General features: G+C 43.1%; 3 protein-coding genes, 3 non-coding genes and 1 pseudogene across 7 annotated transcripts; all 7 read right to left on the bottom strand.

Moving 5' to 3' along the window:
• Positions 1-97: 97 nt before the first annotated feature.
• LOC146703389 (NAD(P)H dehydrogenase [quinone] 1-like) lies at positions 98-3,133 on the bottom strand (annotated as a pseudogene). Its single transcript, XR_014922112.1, has 6 exons — positions 3,109-3,133; positions 1,049-1,213; positions 838-969; positions 651-758; positions 474-575; positions 98-397 (listed from the first exon to the last, which is right to left on the bottom strand). The product of XR_014922112.1 is annotated as an NAD(P)H dehydrogenase [quinone] 1-like (transcript).
• Positions 3,134-4,030: 897 nt separating this feature from the next.
• Positions 4,031-5,395, bottom strand: LOC146703388 (NAD(P)H dehydrogenase [quinone] 1-like). The gene is made up of 6 exons (XM_085467249.1): positions 5,337-5,395; positions 5,044-5,208; positions 4,845-4,975; positions 4,659-4,766; positions 4,482-4,583; positions 4,031-4,405 (listed from the first exon to the last, which is right to left on the bottom strand). The coding sequence occupies exons 1-6, from the start codon at positions 5,338-5,340 to the stop codon at positions 4,106-4,108; spliced, it is 810 nt and encodes a 269-aa protein (XP_085323375.1). The 5' UTR covers positions 5,341-5,395; the 3' UTR covers positions 4,031-4,105.
• Positions 5,396-6,002: 607 nt separating this feature from the next.
• Positions 6,003-6,096, bottom strand: trnai-uau (transfer RNA isoleucine (anticodon UAU)). Its single transcript has 2 exons — positions 6,059-6,096; positions 6,003-6,038 (listed from the first exon to the last, which is right to left on the bottom strand). It is a non-coding gene; the product is annotated as a tRNA-Ile (tRNA).
• A 1,984-nt stretch (positions 6,097-8,080) lies between these two features.
• On the bottom strand, positions 8,081-9,409 carry LOC146703386 (NAD(P)H dehydrogenase [quinone] 1-like). The gene is made up of 6 exons (XM_085467248.1): positions 9,364-9,409; positions 9,076-9,240; positions 8,866-8,996; positions 8,679-8,786; positions 8,502-8,603; positions 8,081-8,425 (listed from the first exon to the last, which is right to left on the bottom strand). The coding sequence occupies exons 1-6, from the start codon at positions 9,365-9,367 to the stop codon at positions 8,126-8,128; spliced, it is 810 nt and encodes a 269-aa protein (XP_085323374.1). The 5' UTR covers positions 9,368-9,409; the 3' UTR covers positions 8,081-8,125.
• A 4,763-nt stretch (positions 9,410-14,172) lies between these two features.
• On the bottom strand, positions 14,173-14,266 carry trnai-uau (transfer RNA isoleucine (anticodon UAU)). Its single transcript has 2 exons — positions 14,229-14,266; positions 14,173-14,208 (listed from the first exon to the last, which is right to left on the bottom strand). It is a non-coding gene; the product is annotated as a tRNA-Ile (tRNA).
• A 3,966-nt stretch (positions 14,267-18,232) lies between these two features.
• LOC146703384 (NAD(P)H dehydrogenase [quinone] 1-like) lies at positions 18,233-19,486 on the bottom strand. Its single transcript, XM_085467326.1, has 6 exons — positions 19,483-19,486; positions 19,227-19,391; positions 19,024-19,154; positions 18,837-18,944; positions 18,660-18,761; positions 18,233-18,583 (listed from the first exon to the last, which is right to left on the bottom strand). The coding sequence occupies exons 1-6, from the start codon at positions 19,484-19,486 to the stop codon at positions 18,284-18,286; spliced, it is 810 nt and encodes a 269-aa protein (XP_085323452.1). The 3' UTR covers positions 18,233-18,283.
• A 647-nt stretch (positions 19,487-20,133) lies between these two features.
• trnai-uau (transfer RNA isoleucine (anticodon UAU)) lies at positions 20,134-20,227 on the bottom strand. The gene is made up of 2 exons: positions 20,190-20,227; positions 20,134-20,169 (listed from the first exon to the last, which is right to left on the bottom strand). It is a non-coding gene; the product is annotated as a tRNA-Ile (tRNA).
• Positions 20,228-24,626: the final 4,399 nt, after the last annotated feature.

Raw genomic sequence — 24,626 nt, 5'->3', positions numbered from 1 at the left:
GCAGCCTGCACGTGTAATGGCTAGTAACATTTGAGCATATTGCCTCAAGCAAAGAATACATTTTAAGACCAAGACATTACATGGACCCACTCCATTGTCAGACCCCGGCCTTGGACTGGCTGTTGGCTGGCAGTGGCTTGCCCATGTGGATCCCCACTGTGAGGCCAGACTCTTTGCTGGCATATTTCTCTTTGACCTCAGGCTTCAGCAGGAAACCCTTCTCCTTGTCAAAGTAGTCCATGGGAGCAAAGTACACAGTGGCTTCCCCACAGAGGTTTTGCAGCCGTGTGCGCCAGCCCTCCAGCATGGAGCTGCGAGATTCAGGAGAACCAGTAGCAGGATCCCAGAAGATCTGAGGGGCAAAAACCTGGAAGCCACAGTAGTTCAGGATCCCGTTCTGCACACAGGGAGGAGCAGCTGTTACCACATGACAGATCATTTCATGCTTGGCTCCGTTTATAGTGAGACCTCACCTGCAGTGGCCACAGTGTGACATTGATGTCACCATTGATGCCAGTGTCACTGTACACAGATTCAGGACAGTCAGTGGTGAAGGACAGCATGGCTTTCTTGTCCTGTACAGAGAGCAAGGAGTGAGCAAAGAGGGAGAGGACACAGCCTGAACACAGACATGTTGGTGGAGCTCTCACCTTGAAGATCCCCTCACTGTACCGCTTCTCCTGTGCGTAGGCAAAGCCCAACACACGATCCATCCACCCCTTCATGATTGCCGAAACAGATGACCAGTACATGGGGAACTGGGAACACAGGTTTAATGGTCATTTTGATGTGGACACCTGTTAGCTGACCACAAAGACACTTCCAGTCAGACACTACCTGAAAGATGACAAGGTCTGCCTCCTTGAGCTTCTCCTGCTCTTTTTTTGATGTCATCTGCAAGTCTGCCCTCCTCTGATGCCAATTTGATCTCCTTTGCGTAGCAGAAGTTCTCAGCATCCTTCAATCCACCTGTGACAAAAATCCAGTGTTTGTATCTGAAAAGCAATCAGAGCTAAAGCATTGCTATACCTGCAGAATATTTGTATACCAGTGATGTCCTCAGTAGTAGCAGCAGCTTTGAACTTCATGGCGTACAGGTCAGACACCTCTACAGTGCAGCCTTGAGCAGTCAAAGATGCCACAGCAGCATCTTTGGCAGCAGCATTGAAAGAGGCAGGGCTTTCATGGGCATACACAATCAGCACTTTCTTGGCTGCAAAACCAAAGAATAAAAAAAACAATACATAAAGTTCCATTCAACACACAAAGCTTTCCAGAAGCTTTACCAGGAAGAAAAAGTCTTACCAATTCTCAAAACACACCTGCTGCTTTTATACACACTTCAAGCACTACTTCACACAGGTGCTGTCAATCAGCAATAAACCTCAAGAGTCAGCCAGCTGGTACTGCGGCATTTTCTCTCAGACCAGTTGGTGGCGGTAATGCTCTATTTTGCTGTTTGCCAACTGCCAATAAACCGTATAAAGAAGTAGAAGAAGAATTTCTCTCAGGTTTCCCATTTTGTATGGAAACTGGTGGAAGTAACTCTGAGATTAACCTAAACCTTCAGCCCAGTTTAAACACAACATGAATATATACTTCATATAATCATAATCATCTTAGTTTCACACACATCATTTTCTCATGGTGATTGTTGCCCAACTTGGCGAACCAATGATTTGCCTTACGCCCTGCGGTCTGAGGACAAAAAAGGTACACACACACACACACACACACAGCCAGAAATCTGACTTTGAAGGAAAAGCTATATCTCGATGGTTAATAGCTTGCATTGGTCGACAAAAAAGAAGCAGAACAAACACAGAGAGGTATAATTCTGGGTTTGTTAATCTCTATTTTGAATGCTGCTCGTTTTTAAAGATGCAATGAAGTCTGTTGGCATTTTCAGTGTGCTCAGCATTTATCCCTGACATTAGCTCAAAGTTTATGCTCCAGGTGAGGCTTGAACTCACAACCTCGGCATAGCTGAGCCTAATACTGCCATATAAGTACCGCGCACTAACTGATTGCACCACTGGAGTACATGCTCAAAGGTTTTATTCCTTTCTCCCTTCATTCAACTGGTCTAAGGGAAAAAGCAGGGGGACAGAAACAGCTTAGTCAGTAACTCATAGGACAAACGCTTTACACTATACTATATTGCCACAAATTTCACGCTCGTAGTCTATGTACTATATATAAGATTAATCGATAGATGCATTGTAACAGCAGTCTGGCGAGGGAGGAGCGGCTAGCAGGTCCAGCGGGCATGTGGTGTGGAGGTTAGCCGGATAACTCAGAGCCAGTTAGTTAAACAGACCTTTATTTGATGTTAGCAACATAAGACCATACAAGCCAGGTCCCACGGCTCTACCCTGTCCGTACATACATGTGCGGGGATCGGTAGTCGCCGGCGCCAGCCAAGTTACAGCGATAAGGTTTCTCTGAACAGCAATGCGATCAGCATGTAACGGCCACCACTATACTCCCACACCCACTAGGGGACTCCCCCAACTACAATAATAGTAGGGCAGTGGTGCTATAATACAATAAGGGTTGTCACAGCATGCATTAATATATGTGGGGAATCAGGTTTGTTTTTTCTATACATCTATGTTACAAATGGTTTTTTTTTCAGTCTGTGCACATTTGTTTCAGATCATTTCTGTTTCACTTTTTTCATATTTCACTTTTATTCTTTAATTTTCGTAGGTTTTAGTGTAGTTTACTAAGAGATATTGAACTAATTGATAAAGAATTCAAGCATGTGGCAACCAAGTCTTTGTATCCCTGTATTCTACCACTATACCATAAACTTCCATTTAGCAAAACTAAAATGAACGAAAGTGTAAGTCTGTGTCGACTTCTTTTCATATAAATGAGCTTTGCCTCAAATAAAATTTGCCTCTCTGTTATACTATTTCCCAGTAATGTTTTAGAAGCAGTTAACTGTACTATTTGATTGACTTTCACGCATTTAAATAAGCTATTCTGACATCCTTGGCTCTTACTTTTTAAAAAGCAGCTAAGTGAACTACATATAAATGTTGATTAGTCTTCAGTACAGTTTGCTTGCTGCCACTGCAGCAAGAGGTGATTGGCTTCTACAGTTCTTGGTAGTGGAGGAGCGCATGACTGGCTAAATCTTGGTTGAATTTGGTACACAAAACTATTGCCTCTCACATGATGGATTTGCTTGACCAACCGGTGGCAGGTGAATAGAAATGCTTAAAAGCCTTCAGTACAAATATTAGGAAAAGGATTTAACACAATCTTTAAATATTAAACATGCTTTGCTCTTCCTGTGCACTCACACCACAGTCAGCGGATTTCAGTTCATGTGTGGGAGGAGCAAAATTGTGGAAAAGCCCACAGTGGCAATAGACATTTTTACCTCACAAAAATGTCAAGAGTGCAATGGTAAAGTGTAAAGTGCATCTAGGACAGCAAGAACACATACTGCTGAAAGTGGGATATTAAAGCTGCTTTCATGCCAAGTCCAGCCAAAGCCTGTAGTATAGATATTGAGGCGCAATAGGGCTTGCAGTCACCTGATCTAAAGCAGCGATCAGGTGTCATTCTTGCTTTCAACCTTGGTGTACGGTCACCCCCCCCACCTGTGTGTTCTTATTAGAACAGGGATTTGCATGAGCATGTGGAACCATAGCCAGCCACCCCCATCACATTTAAAGCCATACATGACTGGATCCTATACGGACTCAGAACAATCATTACATTGTGGTAGTATACATCATGTTCTAGAGCAGGGGTGCTCAATCCCAGTCCTCGAGAGCTACTGTCCTGCAGCTTTTAGATGCATCCCTACTCCAACACAGCTGAATCAAATGTTTGATTACCTCTTCAGCATGCCATCAAGTTTGGAAAAGGCCTGATAACAAGCCATTCATTTGATTCAGCTGTGTCGGAACAAGGATGCATCTAAAAGCTGCAGGACAGTAGCTCTCGAGGACTGGGATTGAGCACCCCTGTTCTAGAGGGATAACATGTATGAAACCCAAGTGGTGCATTTATAACTCATTGCTCAAAGTTTGAATAAAGCAGGCTTTATTTTAAGATCAAGACATTACATGGACCCACTCCATCATCAGACCCTGGCCTTGGTCTGGCTGTTGGCTGGCAGTGGCTTGCCCATGTGGATCCCCACTGTGAGGCCACATTCTTTGCTGGCATATTTCTCTTTGACCTCAGGCTTCAGCAGGAAACCCTTCTCCTTGTCAAAGTAGTCCAAGGGAGCAAAGTACACACTGGCTTCCCCACAGAGGTTTTGCAGTCGTGTGCGCCAGCCCTCCAGCATGGAGCTGCGAGATTCAGGAGAACCAGTAGCAGGATCCCAGAAGATCTGAGGGGCAAAAACCTGGAAGCCACAGTAGTTCAGGATCCCGTTCTGCACACAGGGAGGAGCAGCTGTTACCACATGACAGATCATTTAATGCTTGGCTCCGTTTATAGTGAGACCTCACCTGCAGTGGCCACAGTGTGACATTGATGTCTCCATTGATGCCAGTGTCACTGTACACAGATTCAGGACAGTCAGTGGTGAAGGACAGCATGGCTTTCTTGTCCTGTACAGAGAGCAAGGAGTGAGCAGAGAGGGAGAGGACACAGCCTGAACACAGACATGTTGGTGGAGCTCTCACCTTGAAGATCCCCTCACTGTACCGCTTCTCCTGTGCGTAGGCAAAGCCCAACACACGATCCATCCACCCCTTCATGATGGCAGGAACAGATGACCAGTACATGGGGAACTGGGAACACAGGTTTAATGGTCATTTTGATGTCAACACCTGTTGCTGACTACAAAGACACTCCCAGTCAGACACTACCTGAAAGATGACAAGGTCTGCCTCCTTGAGCTTCTCCTGCTCTTTTTTGATGTCATCTGCAAGTCTGCCCTCCTCTGATGCCAATTTGATCTCCTTTGCGTAGCAGAAGTTCTCAGCATCCTTCACTCCACCTGCAAATAAAGCTAATATTTACAACTGAAGCACAAAGCATTGCTATACCTGCAGAATATTTGTATACCAGTGATGTCCTCAGTAGTAGCAGCAGCTTTGAACTTCATGGCGTACAGGTCAGACACCTCTACAGTGCAGCCTTGAGCAGTCAAGGCTGCAACAGCAGCATCTTTGGCAGCAGCATTGAAAGAGGCAGGGCTTTCATGGGCATACACAATCAGCACTTTCTTTGCTACACCCCCCAAAAAAAGAAGTTGTGATAAAATTCCAGTCAGATCACAAACCTTTCACTCTTCTTGTCAAAGATTATCAGCTTTGGCCAAACAGATTTCAGCAGTTACCAGGAAGAACAAGGCTTACCCATTCTCAAAACTGGCACACAACCGTAAGCAATGAGTTTTCTGACTAGCTGCTGTAGTAACAGAAAAACCACTCATATTGAAGCAACACACACCTGCTGCTTTTATACACACTTTGAGCACTACTTCACACAGGTGCTGTCAATCAGCATTCAGCCTCATGAGTCAGCCAGCTGCTACTGCTGGATTTTTTCTCAGGTTTCCCATTTTGTCTGGAAACTGGTGGGAGTAACTCTGAGATTAACTTAAACCTTCAGCCCAGTTTAAACACAACATGAATATTTACTTCATATAATCATAATCATCTTAGTTTCACACACATCATTTTCTCATGGTGATTGTTGCCCAACTTGGCGAACCAATGATTTGCCTTACGCCCTGCGGTCTGAGAGCCTTTGGTATAAACTATACATAAGAACATAAAAGGCACACACACACACACACACAGCCAAAATTCTTTAACTTTGGAAGAACGTCTATATCTCAATGTTTAATAGCTCGCATTGAAAATAAACGGAAACAAAAATAACAGAACAAACATACAGAGAGTTTCTTAATCTTTATTTTCAATGTTGTTCATTTTAAAAGATGATATAAAGTCTGTTGGCATTTTCAGTGTGCTCAGCATTTATCTGTTCTCATCAGATAAGTATTAGCTCAAAGTTGATGCTCCAGGTGAGGCTTGAACTCACAACCTCGGCATAGCTCAGCCCAATACTGTCATATAAGTACCGCGCACTAACCGATTGCGCCACTGGAGCACATGCACAATGACTTTATTCCTTTCTCCCTTCATTCAACTGGTCTAATGGAAAAAAGGGACAGTAACCACTCGCTCAGTCATTCATAGAAAGAATACTTTACACTATACTATATTGCCACAAATCTCACGCTTGTAGTCTATGTACTATATAGAGGATTAATCGATAGATCCATGCATTAATATATGTGGGAAATCAGTCTTTTTTTCTATACATCTATCTTACAAATGTTTTTTCAGTCTGTACACGTTTGTTTCAGATCATTTCTGTTTCCTTTTTTCATATTTCCCTATTATTCTTTAATTTTTGTAGTTTTTAGTGTATTTTACCTAATAGATATGGAACTAATGGATAAAGAATTTAACCATGTGGCAATAAAGGCTTTGCATCCCTGTATTTTACCACTGTATCCTGAACTCTTATTTTACAAAACTAAAATAGATTAAAGAAAACTGAAGTCTGTGTGTACTTCTTTTCATGTAAATGAAATGTGCTTCTCTGTTATACTGTTTTCCTAATAACGTGTTAGCAGCAATTAACTATACTAATGGACCTAACTGTACTGTGCTATTCTCACTTCCTTGGCTCTAACTTTTTAAACAGTAGCTAAGTGAACGACACAAATGTTGATTAGCTCGCTACCACGGCAAGAAAAGACCATCATATCAATACTTGTGTTTTTAACACTAACCTTTGACAGATTTAATTACAGTATTGATGCAAGTCAAGCAGAACCTTGGTAGTCATAACAATGAATGGTCAATGCTTCTCTATTTCTCGGTAGTGGAAAAGCATATGATTACCTATTTACCAAGAATTAGCCAAAGATACTGATTTAATTCATTTCCCTCCACAATTCCAGCAGTGGTGCTGCCGGAATTGAGAGACAGTACAGGAAAGCAGCAGTCAAGTGTTCCCAAGTAAACCATAATAATAATAATAATAATACATTTTATTTAAAAATAGCGCCTTTCAAAGCACCCAAGGACACTGTACAACAGATAAAAACACAGAAACTGGAAATATACACAATAATAAGAATAACAGATAAAAGTTAGAGCATACCGAGGTTTAAACATAAGCAATTTTAAACAGATGAGTTTTGAGGGTGGACTTAAAAAGAGGGAATGAACTAATATTTCTGAGGTCAGGGGGTAAGGAATTCCAAAGTCGAGGGGCAGAGCAACTAAAAGCCCTGCCCCCCATTGTAATCAGACAAGCGGAAAGAACAGAGAGAGAAGGAGAAGATGAAGATCTGAGGCACCGGGATGGGAAGTTCATCTGTACTAAATCGGAGAGGTGTGGTGGAGAGAGAGAATGAATAGCCTTAAATGTATAGAGGATTATTTTAAAATGGATGCAAAATTTAACCGGGAGCCAGTGAAGCTGCTTCAAGATTGGGGAGATGTGGTGGGTAGAGGAAGTCCTAGTAATAATACGGGCAGAGTTCTGGACACGTTGGAGCTTGTTAATAGATTTTTGTGTAAGGCCACATAGTGAGTTACAGTAGTCAATTCGAGAGATAAGATTATGGACGAGAATGGCAGTGGCATGAGGAGTGAGGAAAGGGCGGAGGCGATTGATATTACGGAGTTGGAAATATGCTGCACGTGTGACATTATTGATATGTGAATTAAAGGATAATGTGCTACCATCACGTTATAGATGGTGTAGTGAGCTGGATGGATCAAGCTGTTACTCAGCAGGATAATGTAGAGAAGCTAACCAAATGCACCATGCATTGCATCAGTTTGTGTGCAGTTCCAAGTTACCATTGCCAGCTCACATTTCTAGCGGGCAACAAAGCCCCAAGCAGCAATTTGGTCAGTGTTGGATAATGACACCAGTCTTGAAAGCCTACAGAGACAGCTTTGTGTATCCTGTTATGTATATGTACCATTTTCTAGATGGCTGAACTGTATGAAACCAAGTGGTGCATTTGAAACTCATTGCTCAAACTTAAGTTACAATAAAGCAGCTTTTTTATTGCAGCACACATTTTAAGACATTACATGGACCCACTCCATTGTCAGACCCCGGCCTTGGTCTGGCTGTTGGCTGGCAGTGGCTTGCCCATGTGGATCCCCACTGTGAGGCCAGATTCTTTGCTGGCATATTTCTCTTTGACCTCAGGCTTCAGCAGGAAACCCTTCTCCTTGTCAAAGTAGTCCAGGGGAGCAAAGTACACACTGGCTTCCCCACAGAGGTTTTGCAGTCGTGTGCGCCAGCCCTCCAGCATGGAGCTGCGAGATTCAGGAGAACCAGTAGCAGGATCCCAGAAGATCTGAGGGGCAAAAACCTGGAAGCCACAGTAGTTCAGGATCCCGTTCTGCACACAGGGAGGAGCAGCTGTTACCACATGACAGATCATTTCATGCTTGGCTCTGTTTATAGTGAGACCTCACCTGCAGTGGCCACAGTGTGACATTGATGTCACCATTGATGCCAGTGTCACTGTACACAGATTCAGGACAGTCAGTGGTGAAGGACAGCATGGCTTTCTTGTCCTGTACAGAGAGCAAGGAGTGAGCAAAGAGGGAGAGGACACAGCCTGAACACAGACATGTTGGTGGAGCTCTCACCTTGAAGATCCCCTCACTGTACCGCTTCTCCTGTGCGTAGGCAAAGCCCAACACACGATCCATCCACCCCTTCATGATTGCAGGAACAGATGACCAGTACATGGGGAACTGGGAACACAGGTTTAATGGTCATTTTGATGTTGACACCTATTAGGTGACCACAAAGACACTTCCAGTCAGACACTACCTGAAAGATGACAAGGTCTGCCTCCTTGAGCTTCTCCTGCTCTTTTTTGATGTCTTCTGCAAGTCTGCCCTCCTCTGATGCCAATTTGATCTCTTTTGCGTAGCAGAAGTTCTCAGCATCCTTCACTCCACCTGTGACAAAAATACAGTGTTTGTATCTGAAAAGCAATCAGAGCTAAAGCATTGCTATACTTGCAGAATATTTGTATACCAGTGATGTCCTCAGTAGTAGCAGCAGCTTTGAACTTCATGGCGTACAGGTCAGACACCTCTACAGTGCAGCCTTGAGCAGTCAGAGCTGCCACAGCAGCATCTTTGGCAGCAGCATTGAAAGAGGCAGGGCTCTCATGGGCATACACAATCAGCACTTTCTTGGCTGCAAAGCCAAAGAATAAATTTTAAAACAATACAAGTTTTGGTAAAGTTTAAGTCAGCACAGAAACCTTTCACTCCTTTGGCCAAACAAGTTGCAGCAATTACTAGGAAGAAGAAGTCTTACCCATTCTCAAAAGTGCTGCGCAACAGTAAATGCTGAGTTTTCTGCCAAGCTGGTATAACAACAGAAAAGGTGCCCATACTGAAGCAAAACACACCTGCTGCTTTTATACACACTTCAAGCACTACTTCACACAGGTGCTGTCAATCAGCAATAAACCTCAAGAGTCAGTCAGCTGCTACTGGGGTAATATCTCTCAGACTGGTTGGTGGCAGTAATGCACCATTTTGCTGTTTACCAATCAATCAATATCAATCAATACTTTATTTATATAGCACATTTAAAACCAGAGGTACACCAAAGTGCTTCTCAATAGTAAAATATGAAATAAAATTAAATACATATGGGTACGATAATAGAGTAGAAATATATTTCCATACAAAACAAAGCACTAATCAACCTGTGAGTACTATGTTGAAAGAAATATTGCACACCTAGGCCCTATTTCAGGAAGCGGGTTTAGAAAACTCAGAGTAAAAAACGATACTCAGGGTTGAGTAACCCCGAACTGTCCAACTCGGAATATTCGGTTTCAGAAAGGCTGATAACAATTAGTTCAGTCAACGCGGAGTTGCTTTAACCCCAAGTTAAGCGCGCGCACGAGGATACATAAAGCCCTGATTAGTGGAGCACAGATTAAGCGAGTCACCATGGAGACGGAGGGAAAGAAGGCGCGGTCAATGTATTTTACAGCGCTTGAGTCCGAAATTCTGATGGCAGCATATGCCAATAACATGCAAATTCCGCGGAAAAAAAGTAACACAGCCTCAGCTGTAAACAAAGGGTGCATGCATGGCAAAACAAAGCCGACAGAGTCAATGCGTGAGTGTTAATTTAAACATTGATCTAGGGATTTCCACCCATTTAACACGTTATTTTATTATATTTTATTTTATTTTTTATTTTATACATTTGATTTTGTGATGTGATTTAAGCGCAGGTGCAACCCAACAGGCCCCAAACGTTCCTGGCAGCAAGTAAAAATGAAATATAAAAATATAGTCCAAACAGGTAAGGTGTAATTGTATTATGAGCCATAGTGCTTGGTCTGTTTGTCCGATGTAAATCAATTGCAGTTAGAGGCTACATTAATTTCCCCTCTGTAAGCACTTATTGAAATTATCTGAGCACATTACAAGTACATATTTGCTTACTCTGTATGCTCAAATGTGACCCGTTATAGCCAACAGAAAAAAAAGCGGAGGCCCGAAAAACAGGTGGAGGTCGTCCACCACCACCACCACTCACAGAGGCTGAGCAGTTGGCTTCCATATTTGTGATAATGTTGGCAGCATCACATATGATCTTCACAGTGCAGAGAACACAAATTAGCATCCATTACTATAATGAAATAATTTGTTAGTTTGAAATGCTACAGGGAACTATGTACCTGTACATTAATGCTGTGGAAAGACTTCCTGTTCACATAGTCTCCTTCATTTACTGAAGGAGCAATGATTGGAATGTGAGTGCCATCTATACAGCCAATCACGCCTGGGAACCGTGAGAATAAATGTAAAATTTAAGTAGTAGTTCAAGTATCACCACATCATGAATTAAGTTTCGTTCATCCTGATACCTGCAATTTTGTGGCATCCCTCTTTGATAAATCTTGTGGGTCTATGACCGGGGAACACCACAAACGAGTACAGGAGACGTTTCAGTGCAACTGTAACATTCCTGACTGCCCGACAGACGGTAGCCTTGGAAACGTGCTCAGCGTAACCAATATTATACAGAAAGCTCCCGTTTGCAAAAAACCGAAGTGCAATACAAATAATATGTACAGAACTGAGAGAATGTCCGCGATGTGTCACATGAGCAATATTAGGCCTGAGGATGTTATTCAAATAAATTATAGATTGTGCTGAAAAACGGTAACGTTCACACAGGAAATCATCAGGAAATGATAAAATGTCCGAACGCGCTCTAATCACTCTCCCCCGGCGGAGAGCTCTGCGGAGAATTTGGGCTTCAACATCTACTGGCTCTTCAAGGAAGGGGCATGCCATGTCTGACACTTCCTACAGTCAGGTTTCTGACAAAGAGGCGGAGAAGGTCAGGGTTAGTTGAAGTAAACCTGCTAGGGGGCAGGTTAGCTTCACGGAGTGTGTCGTCATAGTAACTCACTCAGAATTAATCTAAACTCGCTTTGTGAAACCGAAAACCCAGAGTTTTCGTTAACTTAGGGTATACTTACTCAGAGTTTGCACTAAACCGGCTTCCTGAAATAGGGCCCTAGTGTTAAAGTTAGGTAAAATCAACACAGAAATATCAGCTGGAAAAACCCAGTAACACAATAGGTTAAAATTACATACAAATGCAATAAAAGTACAAAGTGTACATCTGATAACTGACTAACTAATCTAAAATGCAAGATCAAATAAATAAGTTTTCAATCGTGTTTTAAAAGATTAAAACAATTCAGACGTGTGAAGTTTAGCTGGAAGATTGTTCCAGAGGTTAGGTGCAGCAATGGCAAAGGCACAATCACCTCTGGTTTTCAGCCGGGACCTAGGTTGCACCAAGAGCATTTGACTCAATGATTGAAGTGCTCTCCTAGGAGTATACAGGCGGAGAGGTTCAGTTAAATAGCAAGGCACAATATTATTTACGATTTTGAATGTAAGAAATAAAATCTTAAAATCAATCCGATATTTGATGGGCAGCCAATGTAGGTCAGCAAGGATCGGGGTAATAGAATCAAACCTTCTAGTACCAGTTAAAAGGCGTGCCGCTGCATTTTGGACAAGTTGTAGTTTATGAAGACGGGCAGATTGGAGGCCCAGGTAAAGGGGGTTGCAGTAGTCTAATCTTGAAGTAACAAATGCATGTGTAAGTTTTTCAAGATCCATCCGTGGTATGTAATGCTTAGCCTTAGAGATTTGTCATATTTGGTAAAAGCTAGACTGTACTACAGAAGACACTTGTTTATCAAGTGTAAAGGAGCTGTCCAAAAGAACGCCTAAGTTACGTACTGTATCAGAGAGGGAGGTAGCAAAGGGCCCAAATATATTGGCTAATTGTCGCCGAGGGATGTGGCTATCAAAGACAATAATTTACGTTTTCTTTTCATTTAGAAAAAGGGAGTTACTCGTTAACCACCCTTTGATCTCCTTCATACAATCAAGAAAGCAGCGTAGTGAAGATGGGGTATCGTCAGTCAGACAAAAATAGATTTGAATATCATCAGCATAAAAATGAAAAGAAATGTTACATTTGTGAGATATAGAGCCCAAGGGAAGCATGTACAATGAGAACAACATCCAACTGCCAATAAACCCTATAAGAAGTAGAAGAAGAATTTCTCTCAGGTTTCCCATTTTGTATGGAAACTGGTGGAAGTAACTCTTGAGATTAACCTAAACCTTCAGCCCAGTTTAAACACAACATGAATATATACTTCATATAATCATAATCATCTCAGTTTCACACACATCATTTTCCCATGGTGATTGTTGCCCAACATGACGAACCAATGATTTGCCTTACGCCCTGCGGTCTGAGAACCTTTGGTATAAACTATACATAAGGATATAAAAGGCGGCCTACATGGATGAAGTGAACAATCTGGCATCATGGTGCCAGGACAACCACCTCCACCTGAACATCGGCAAGACCAATGAGCTGGTGGTGGACTTCAGAAGGAGTCAGCACAGAGACTACAAGCCCATTATCATCAATGGAGCTCCAGTGGAGAGGGTGCAGTCCTTCAAGTATCTTGGTGTCCACATCTCCTCAGACCTGACATGGGCTGCCCACATTCAGGTCCAGACCAAAAAGGCTAGGTGTTAGGTTTTGTATTGTTGATTGTCATTTATGCTTAGAAATATTTACTCATATATGCTTAGAAGTATATAATCATTTGTAGATTGAAAGATTGTCTCATCCTAGGAGGTCTGTAACAACTCTGTGTAGCATGAAGAGGGGAGTGTGAAGGACCAAAAAGCTCTCCAGAGAGTGATCCGTACAGCAGAACGCTGCTGCAGGATTGCTCTCCCCCCGCTTCAGGACACCTACACCAGGAGATGCCGGACTAGAGCAGCGCAGATACTGAAGGACCCGTCCCATCCTGGCAACAAACTGTTCCAACTTCTGCAATCTGGTAGAAGGTTCCGCATCTTCCGGGCAAGGACAGAGAGACTCAAGTGGAGCTTCTATCCCCAAGCCATCCGTGCCCTAAACACACACACCCGCCCTCTCACATCATCTATAATTGACTGAGTCAGGACTCTTCCAGACACTAAACCAAGGCACAATGTACATTTCAATTCCTTTAATTTTAAATATGTTTATATTGTCTATCCTGTAAAATAGTCAGATGTCTATTCATATCAGAATTCACCTGCTTGCTGCTACTACTGCACATTCACCCAATGTATATACTAAATATATATATATATATATATATATATATATATATATATAATGTTCTTCCTCTACACCCCCCCCCCAATTTTTTTGCACATGTCAAGGAGCGTGTCAGGCTACATTTCACTGTGTGTTATACTTGTATAACTATGCATGTGACAAATAAAGAACCTTGAACCTTGAACCTTGAAAAGGTACACACACACAAACAGCCAAAATTCTCTGACTTTGGAAGAACGTCTATATCAAGGTGGTTAATAGCTCACATTGAAAATAAACAGAAACAAAAAATAGCAGAACAAACACAGAGAGGTATAAGTCTGGATTTCTTAATCTTTATTTTGAATGTTGTTCATTTTAAAGATGTCATAAAGTCTGTTGACATTTTCAGTGAGCTCAGCATTTATCTTTTTCATTAGCTAAGCATTAGCTCAAAGTTTATGCTCCAGGTGAGGCTTGAACTCACAACCTCGGCATAGCTCAGCCCAATACTGTCATATAAGTACCGCGCGCTAACCAATTGCGCCACTGGAGCACATGCTCAAAGGTTTTATTCCTTTCTCCCTTCATTCAACTGGTCTAAGGGAAAAAGCAGGAGGACAGAAACAGCTTAGTCAGTAACTCATAGGACAAACGCTTTACACTATACTATATTGCCACAAATCTCACGCTTGTAGTCTATGTACTATATATAGGATTCATCGATAGATGCATCGTAACAGCAGTCTGGCGAGGGAGGAGCGGCTAGCAGGTCCAGCGGGCATGTGGTGTGGAGGATAGCCGGATAACTCAGAGCCAGTGAGTTAAACAGACCTTTATTTGACGTTAGCAACATAAGACCATACAAGCCAGGTCCCACGGCTCTACCCTGTCCATACATACATGTGCGGGGATCGGTAGTCGCCGGCGCCAGCCAAGTTACAACGGTAAGGTTTCTCTGAACAGCAACGCGATCAGCATGTAACGGCCACCACTATACTCCCACACCCACTAGCAGGGATGGGTACCGGTATCCGGTGCCATGATGGCACTGGTTCTGACATAAACAGTAGTAACCAGACCGAAAAGCAGTGCACATTTCGGTGCTTTTTTTCGGTGCTTTTTTTTCCTGAGATGTCATACACTTTGGATTCTAGCCAATCATTTTACCTTTGCAAGCATAGTAGGCGGGCCCAGGTACGTACGTTCTTTTAGAGCAGAGCTACAGATTAAAAATGCCCAAGGCGAAGCGGTCAAAAGTCTGGCTGTACTTCACAGCAAAAGATGCAAACTCAGCAGCCTGCAACAAGTGCTTTAAGCTGATACTGTGCAAAGAAGGTAACACCTCGAATCTGATGAAACACCTGGCGACGTATAACATTTTGTTAAAAGCCGAGAAATGCACCATATTTGATAGCTTGCTGCGAGACCTCACACCGTGCACATCTACTGCGGGTGTGGTGCCTGCTATCGGACCCGGAGCAACATCCCCCAAAAATCCAAAGAGGGGAGTCCTGGCCCGTAGCCCTGCCAGTGTAGCAGAAATGATGACGGATGATGATGGCAGCAGCAGCCGTTCTTCTCTGCGTGAGTAGCTTAATGTTGTTTGTGTGTAATTTACGTTGAGTGGACTAACCACATTATTACATTAATGCATGTAAGGTGAGCTAGCAAACACCATCGTAGTTACATGCAGCTGTCTTCTTGTTTGATGGCAGACACTCCCTTCACCCTGGCTAAAAAGGCTAAATGACCAAAGAAAAAGTGGAAAACGGCTAAATATGAAAGGTTTTTGGACAAAGTTTGTGTTTTTCTCCATTGTTTAAGCACTGCTTCCAGCCAAGAGTGATACCATATACGCCCTATAGCTGCAGAAAAGTCTAACGTTGTTATCGTTTTACAAAAAAACAGCAGAACATGAGAGGTTTTTGGACAAAGTTTGTGTTCTCCATTCTTTAAGGACCAGTTCAAGCACCAGCACCATTTCAAAAGTACCGGTTTGGTAGTGGTATCAGATAAAACCTAAACGATACCCATCCCTACCCATTAGGGGACTCCCTCAACTACAATAATAGTAGGGCAACACCCCCACCCCCCAGTGGTGCTATAATACAATAAGGGTTGTCACAGCATGCATTAATATATGTGGGGAATCAATTTTTTTTCTATACATCTATGTTACAAATGCTTTTGTTACAGTCTGTGCACATTTGTTTCAGATCATTTCTGTACCCTTTTTTCATATTTCACTTTTATTCTTTAATTTTCGTAGGTTTTAGTGTAGTTTACTAAGAGATATTGAACTAATTGATAAAGAATTCAAGCATGCGGCAACAAAGTCTTTGTATCCCTGTATTCTACCACTATACCATGAACTTCCATTTAGCAAAACTAAATTAAATGAACGAAAGTGTAAGTCTGTGTCGACTTCTTTTCATATAAATGAGCTTTGCCTCAAGTAAAATTTGCTTCTCTGTTATACTATTTCCCAGTAATGTTTTAGAAGCAGTTAACTGTACTATTTGATTGACTTTCACGCATTTAAATGAGCTATTCTGACATCCTTGGCTCTTACTTTTTAAAAAGCAGCTAAGTGAACTACATATAAATGTTATTTAGCCTTCAGTACAGTTAGTGTGCTTCCACTGCAGCAAGAGGTGATTGGCTTCTACAGTTCTTGGTAGTGGAGGAGCACATGACTGGCTAAATCTTGGTTGAATTTGGTACAAAAAAACTATAGCCGCTCACATGATGGATTTGCTTGACCAACCGGTGGCAGGGGAATAGAAATGCTTAAAAGCCTTCAGTACAAATATTAGAAAAAGGACAAACACAATCTTTAAATATTAAACATGCTTTACTCTTCTTGTGCACTGGCATCACAGTCAGCTGATTTCAGTTCATGTGTGGGAGGAGGGAAATGGTGGAAGATCCCACAGTGGCAATAGACATTTTTACCTCACAAAAATGTCAAGAGTGCAATGGTAAACTCAACTGCATCTAGGACAGAAAGAACACATACTGCTGAAAGTGTGATTAAGAAGGAGATTTTAATGCAGGTTGAACACCATCTTGACCCCTTCCAGTTCACCTATAGCGCAGGGAGAGGTGTGGAGGACGCTGTTGTCACACTCCTGCATCTCTTGTATAAGCATCTTGAGTCCCCCCACACCCATGCAAGATTATTATTTGCTGACTTTTCATCTGCATTTAATACAATTCAACCCTTCTTACTTGCTGACAGGCTTTACAATCATTTCAAGCTTGACACTAGTCTGGTCGGCTGGGTGACAGACTTTCTGATCAATAGGTCACAATGTGTTAGGGTGAATCATGTATTTTCTGATGTGCTTTATTCCTCCACTGGATCACCCCACCCAACAGACACATCCTGAAGTTTGCTGACGACACAGTAATCGTCAGTCTTCTAGTGGAGGATGACTCAGGCCATGGACAGGTTGTAAATGATTTTGTGAATTGGTGTGATGAGTCCTTCCTTTCACTTAATGTGTCAAAAACTAAAGACATGATTATTGATTTTAGGAAGTCCTCTTATAGCTCATCACCCACTATCATTAAAACTACCGATATTGGGATCGTTGAGAGTTATAAATATCTAGGTGTGGTACTTGACCATAAACTGTGTTTTGAATCTCATGCTGATGCCACTACTAAAAAAGTTCAACAAAGACTGTTCTTTTTAAAGAAAATGGGATCTTTTAATGTCTCATCTGAGATGTTGTCTTTGTTTTATAGAAGTTTTATCGAATCTGTGATGTCTTTTTTATATTGCTGCCTGGTTTGGTAACCTGACGGTGAAGAATAAGAATCGGTTGGGACTTGTGGTAAAAACTGCTAGCAAAATTTCAGGGCGCTGGCAAGATGGACTTTTGGCCATTTACAATAGAAATGTGCTTAGAAAGGCTCATTCTATTATTAATTGTGTGAACCATCCACTTCACAGTGAATTTAAGTTGTTGCCTTCTGGCCACCGTTTTAGAGTAACTCCGAGGAGGACCAAAAGACTCCAGGTCTCTTTTATCCCTACTGCGTCTTGTCTCCTTAATGGCAAATAATTGTTCTTCAACTTTCTATTATTATTTCATAGTATTGTTCTGTTTATTTTTATCCTCCTGCTGCTAAACTAATTTCCCCTTGTGGGACAAAAAATGAAATTGAAAGCTGCTTTCACGCCAAACCCTGTAGTATAGGCAGTGAGGCGCAATAGGGCTTGCAGTCACCTGATCTACAGCAGTGGTCAGGTGTCAGTCTTGCTTTCAACCTTGGTGTACGGTCACCCCCCCTCCCCAAACACCTGTGTGTTCTTATTAGAACAGGGATTTGCATGAGCATGTGGAACCATAGCCAGCCCCCCCCCCAATCACATTTAAAGCCATACATGACTGGATCCTATATGGACTAAGAACCATCATTACATTGTGGTAGTATACATCATGTTCTAGAGGGATAACATGTATGAAACCCAAGTGGTGCATTTATAACTCATTGCTCAAAGTTTGAATAAAGCAGGCTTTATTTTAAGATCAAGACATTACATGGACCCACTCCATCATCAGACCCTGGCCTTGGTCTGGCTGTTGGCTGGCAGTGGCTTGCCCATGTGGATCCCCACTGTGAGGCCAGACTCGTTGCTGGCATATTTCTCTTTGACCTCAGGCTTCAGCAGGAAACCCTTCTCCTTGTCAAAGTAGTCCAAGGGAGCAAAGTACACAGTGGCTTCCCCACAGAGGTTTTGCAGCCGTGTGCGCCAGCCCTCCAGCATGGAGCTGCGAGATTCAGGAGAACCAGTAGCAGGATCCCAGAAGATCTGAGGGGCAAAAACCTGGAAGCCACAGTAGTTCAGGATCCCGTTCTGCACACAGGGAGGAGCAGCTGTTACCACATGACAGATCATTTCATGCTTGGCTCTGTTTATAGTGAGACCTCACCTGCAGTGGCCACAGTGTGACATTGATGTCACCATTGATGCCAGTGTCACTGTACACAGATTCAGGACAGTCAGTGGTGAAGGACAGCATGGCTTTCTTGTCCTGTACAGAGAGCAAGGAGTGAGCAAAGAGGGAGAGGACACAGCCTGAACACAGACATGTTGGTGGAGTTCTCACCTTGAAGATCCCCTCACTGTACCGCTTCTCCTGTGCGTAGGCAAAGCCCAACACACGATCCATCCACCCCTTCATGATTGCAGGAACAGATGACCAGTACATGGGGAACTGGGAACACAGGTTTAATGGTCATTTTGATGTTGACACCTATTAGGTGACCACAAAGACACTTCCAGTGAGACACTACCTGAAAGATGACAAGGTCTGCCTCCTTGAGCTTCTCCTGCTCTTTTTTGAGGTCTTCTGCAAGTCTGCCCTCCTCTGATGCCAATTTGATCTCTTTTGCGTAGCAGAAGTTCTCAGCATCCTTCACTCCACCTGCAAATAAAGCTAATGTTTACACCTGAAGTACAATCAAAGCATTGCTATACTTGCAGAATATTTGTATACCAGTGATGTCCTCAGTAGTAGCAGCAGCTTTGAACTTCATGGCGTACAGGTCAGACACCTCTACAGTGCAGCCTTGAGCAGTCAGAGCTGCCACAGCAGCATCTTTGGCAGCAGCATTGAAGGAGGCAGGGCTCTCATGGGCATACACAATCAGCACTTTCTTGGCTGCAAAACCAAAGAATAAAAAAACAATACATAAAGTTCCATTCAACACACAAAGCTTTCCAGAAGCTTTACCAGGAAGAAAAAGTCTTACCCATTCTCAAAACACACCTGCTGCTTTTATACACACTTCAAGCACTACTTCACACAGGTGCTGTCAATCAGCAATAAACCTCAAGAGTCAGCCAGCTGGTACTGCGGCATTTTCTCTCAGACCAGTTGGTGGCGGTAATGCTCTATTTTGCTGTTTGCCAACTGCCAATAAACCGTATAAAGAAGTAGAAGAAGAATTTCTCTCAGCTTTCCCATTTTGTATGGAAACTGGTGGAAGTAACCCTGAGATTAACCTAAACCTTCAGCCCAGTTTAAACACAAGATGAATATATACTTCATATAATCATAATCATCTTAGTTTCACACACATCATTTTCTCATGGTGATTGTTGCCCAACTTGGCAAACCAATGATTTGCCTTACGCCCTGCGGTCTGAGGACAAAAAAGGTACACACACACACACACACACACACACATACTTCCAGAAATCTGACTTTGAAGGAAAACCTATATCTCGATGGTTAATAGCTTGCATTGGTCGACAAAAAAGAAGCAGAACAAACACAGAGAGGTATAATTCTGGGTTTGTTAATCTCTATTTTGAATGTTGCTCATTTTTAAACATGCGATGAAGTCTGTTGGCATTTTCAGTGTGCTCAGCATTTATCCCTTTCATTAGCTCAAAGTTTATGCTCCAGGTGAGGCTTGAACTCACAACCTCAGCATAGCTCAGCCTAATACTGCCATATAAGTACCGCGCGCTAACCGATTGCGCCACTGGAGCACATGCTCAAAGAGTTTATTCCTTTCTCCCTTCATTCAACTGGTCTAAGGGAAAAAACAGGGAGACAGAAACAGCTTAGTCAGTAACTCATAGGACAAACGCTTTACACTATACTATATTGCCACAAATCTCACGCTCGTAGTCTATGTACTATATATAGGATTAATCAATAGATGTATTGTAACAGCAGTCTGGCGAGGGAGGAGCGGTTAGCAGGTCCAGTGGGCATGTGGTGTGGAGGTTAGCCGGATAACTCAGAGCCAGTCAGTTGTCCTTTGTGTCTTCCCTGGGACACTGTTTGCCTTTCCTGGACTGCGCCGTGCACATTGAAGAGAACGGCAAACTCAACATCGAAGTTTACCGGAAGCCCACACACACGGACCAGTACCTCCTCTTTGACTCCCATCACCCTTTGGAACACAAACTTGGAGTAATTAGGACCCTACACCACCGGGCAGAACATGTTCCCTCTAAGCCTGAAGGAAAAAAGAAGGAACACACACATGTAAAGGAAGCACTCAAAATGTGCGGCTATCCTAAATGGGCGTTCTTAAAGTCAGCAAAGAGGCACAGAAAAGAAGACCAGACACCAGCGAGGGAGGATAAGAAGGACAGACGCAACAACATTGTCATCCCCTATGTAGCCGGTGTATCAGAGAAACTCAGGAGAGTTTTCTCCAAGCATGACATCCCAGTGTACTTCAGACCCAGCAACACGCTCAGACAGAAACTGGTTCACCCGAAAGACAAAACGCCAAGACACAAACTTAACAATGTGGTGTATGCTGTACAGTGCAGCGAGGAATGCTCAAACCTCTACATTGGAGAGACCAAACAGCCACTTCACAAGCGCATGGCACAACACAGAAGAGCCACCTCCACAGGACAAGACTCAGCAGTCCATCTGCATCTTAAGGATAAAGGACACTCTTTCGAGGATGCCAATGTTCACATTTTGGACAGAGAGGACAGATGGTTTGAAAGAGGAGTGAAAGAAGCCATCTATGTCCACTGTGAGCGACCATCTTTGAACAGAGGCGGGGGTTTACGACACCAACTCTCTGCCATCTATAATCCAGTTTTGAGATCCCTTCCCAGACGCCTTAACGCCCACTCACATCCTGGGCCATCTGATCTCAGGAATTCGCATGATAAGGTGGGGCCAGGTTTCACAATGAACACACCCGAAACTCTGGCTGATTGGGACCCACGCTCAGTTTCACACCTTGGCTCAGGCGATTAGAGGGTCATCAGGGGGTCCTTTTGTCCCTCTGTGGGGGGTTACTCCCACTAGGTTTATATCTGGGACTCTCCACCATTTGACCTTAGAACTGAAGAAGCTTCTCGGATGAGAGGTGAAACGTCTTCAAGCAACTTAAAGAAGTCCAGACGCTTTTCTTTGCAAGCTCCTTTGACTACAATGACCTGGATGACTGAGAACCTTCACAGACATATTGTATGCTGTAATCGTACTGGGCAATTAGTGATACAAAAAAAACTGTTTTATCCTGTGAATAAAAGTATATGTTTTTGTCAATGTACCATAATAACAGAAGCGAAACGCAATATTGTGTCAGGACAATTCACTATTTATGCACAATAAACAAAGGAGCATAGCGCGACCATTTCTGTTCAGCGCCAGACTTGCTTGTAACCTATATCACCAATTATGTTATGAAAATGACGCATTAACTACAACAGCAGACTGACCTTTGTGTAAATGCTTGGAGCAGACTAACATGTGAGCTGGAGTGTTCTGGGACGTTATATTTGATCTTTGAATGGCTGCAATCCAGGCCACCCGTCGCCTCTTTGTTACTTCGGAAACATGGCTCGAACAATTTCTCTTCAACGACGTAATCCGATAACAACCGATCTCTTTACCCGTCGGCTTCCCATGGCTGTCATGCGACCGGCTATTGCAGTTAATTATACAACAGCTTCTTGCCATTTTTTGTGTTTCTTTTTATCGCTGTGTGACTGATTTCAATTAAAAGCCTGCGTGCGCTAGTACCTCTTGCCACGAGTTCCCAGAATCCTTTGTGGTTCTACCCGTGAATGACGTCACATTTTCAATCTCTATATAATATGCATGTTAAATTTTATATTTGGGGTGAAATATCAAGTCTTTTCAAGTAAACCGGTTCAAGTCCAATTCAAGTCCCAGGTCATTGGTGTAAAAGTCTAAGTCAAGTCACAAGTCTTAGAACATTTTTTCAAGTCAAGTCTAAAGTCATAAAATTAATGACTCGAGTCTGACTCGAGTCCAAGTCATGTGACTCGAGTCCACACCTCTGAGTAGGGCAGTGGTGCTATAATACAATAAGGGTTGTCACAGCATGCATTAACACACACACACATACAGCCAAAAATCTGACTTTGAAGGAAAAACTATATCTTGATGGTTAATAGCTCACATTGGTCGACAAAAAAGAAGCAGAACAAACAAAGGTACAATTCTGGGTTTCTTAATCTCTATTTTGAATGTTGCTTGTTTTTAAAGATGCTGTAAAGTCTGTTGGCATTTTCAGTGTGCTCAGCATTTATCTGTTCTCATCAGATAAGTATTAGCTCAAAGTTTATGCTCCAGGTGAGGCTTGAACTCACAACCTCGGCACAGCTCAGCCCAATACTGTCATATAAGTAGCGCGCACTAACCAATTGCGCCACTGGAGCACATGAGTAACGATTTTATTCCTTTCTCCCTTCATTCAACTGGTCTAATGGAAAAACGAGGGGACAGTAACCACTCGCTCAGTCATTCATAGAAAGAATACTTTACACTATACTATATTGCCACAAATCTCACGCTTGTAGTCTATGTACTATATATAGGATTAATCGATAGATTCATTGTAACAGCAGTCTGGCGAGGAAGGAGCAGCTAGCAGGTCCAGCGGGCATGTGGTGTGGAGGTTAGCCGGTGTTCTGACAAACCATCCTACTTTGGCAAAACGTCCTACCGTAAGTAGTTTATGCACATTTCTGCTGTCACAGAGTAATTCCAGACGTTTCACCTCTCATCCAAGAAGCTTCTTCAGTTCTCTCAACTTACTCGGCGTTGCTTAGCGTGTAATATCAGCCTCGAATCCCGCCGATCGTCATTCATCGAGGAGAAAAGACAGACAGTTAATCCACAGGAACTTCCTGGCTGACGTCAGTCTTTCAGCGTGCCTCTTCTCCCCTCGGTGAATGCCGACTCCAGGGATCCGACATCGAAGGACCAATTAATGATAGGTTTGTAGCTTGAACCTATTCGCTGGAACGTTGAAGACAATATAATTACATATAATTTCAATTATAATTACAAGCAAGACACAAAGTAGGCAAAGTTCTTCATGTTTCTCGTGCACGGGAGAGAACCGGACAAACGCCGTTCCTTCGCTTGACCCCAGTTGCTCTCGTCCGTTCCCCCGTAACACTGCTCTTTTATTGAGGTTACATGAATATGCATAGGTTCATTAACATATGACGTCTACATACACACAAAGAGTACCTTGCCTTTGTGTGTGTGTGTGTGTGTGTGTGTGTGTGTGTGTGTGTGTGTGAGGTCAAGATGTGACCCCGTGAAGACCCTCCCCAAAGCTGGTGCCAGGAGTCCAGCGGGTCCATCTGAACAAAAGGCTCTTATACTTAAAGAGATATATACGTGTGTTTGCTATGCCATATATCAGCAAGAGAAGATACGACCTCTCCTAGGTGTGTGATCTATGCCAGAACACTCTGTAGAGGAGTGAACGCACTCCCCTCTTCATGCTACACAGAGTTGTTACAGACCTCCTAGGATGAGACAATCTTTCAATCTACAAATGATTATATACTTCTAAGCATATATGAGTAAATATTTCTAAGCATAAATGACAATCAACAATACAAAACCTAACACCTAGCCTTTTTGGTCTGGACCTGAATGTGGGCAGACCATGTCAGGTCTGAGGAGATGTGGACACCAAGATGTCCACAGGACTGCACCCTCTCCACTGGAGCTCCATTGATGATAATGGGCTTGTAGTCTCTGTGCTGACCCCTTCTGAAGTCCACCACCAGCTCCTTGGTCTTGCCGATGTTCAGGTGGAGGTGGTTGTCCTGGCACCGTGATGCCAGATTCTTCACTTCATCCATGTAGGCCGCCTCATCGTTGTTGGAGATGGCACCCAACACCACTGTGTCATCAGCAAACTTCACAATGGTGTTGGAGCCGTGGGTGGCCACACAGTCTGAAGTGTAGAGGGAGTAGAGCAGTGGCGAGAGGACACATCCCTGAGGTGCTCCTGTGTTGATGGTGATGCTGTTAGAGACGCATCTACCCACCCTCACCACCTGAGTTCTGCCAGTGAGGAAGTCCAACACCCATGCACACAGACGGCTGTTAAGTCCCAGATCTGAGCTGAGCTTTGTG

Source organism: Copadichromis virginalis, linkage group LG8 (genome assembly GCF_057382275.1).
Source record: "Copadichromis virginalis isolate Kocher_CV1m ecotype Utaka linkage group LG8, C_Virginalis_male_GT1.1, whole genome shotgun sequence".
NCBI lineage: Eukaryota > Metazoa > Chordata > Actinopteri > Cichliformes > Cichlidae > Copadichromis > Copadichromis virginalis.
Note: the sequence above shows the minus strand (reverse complement) of the source record. Positions and strands in the feature narration are given on the sequence as shown.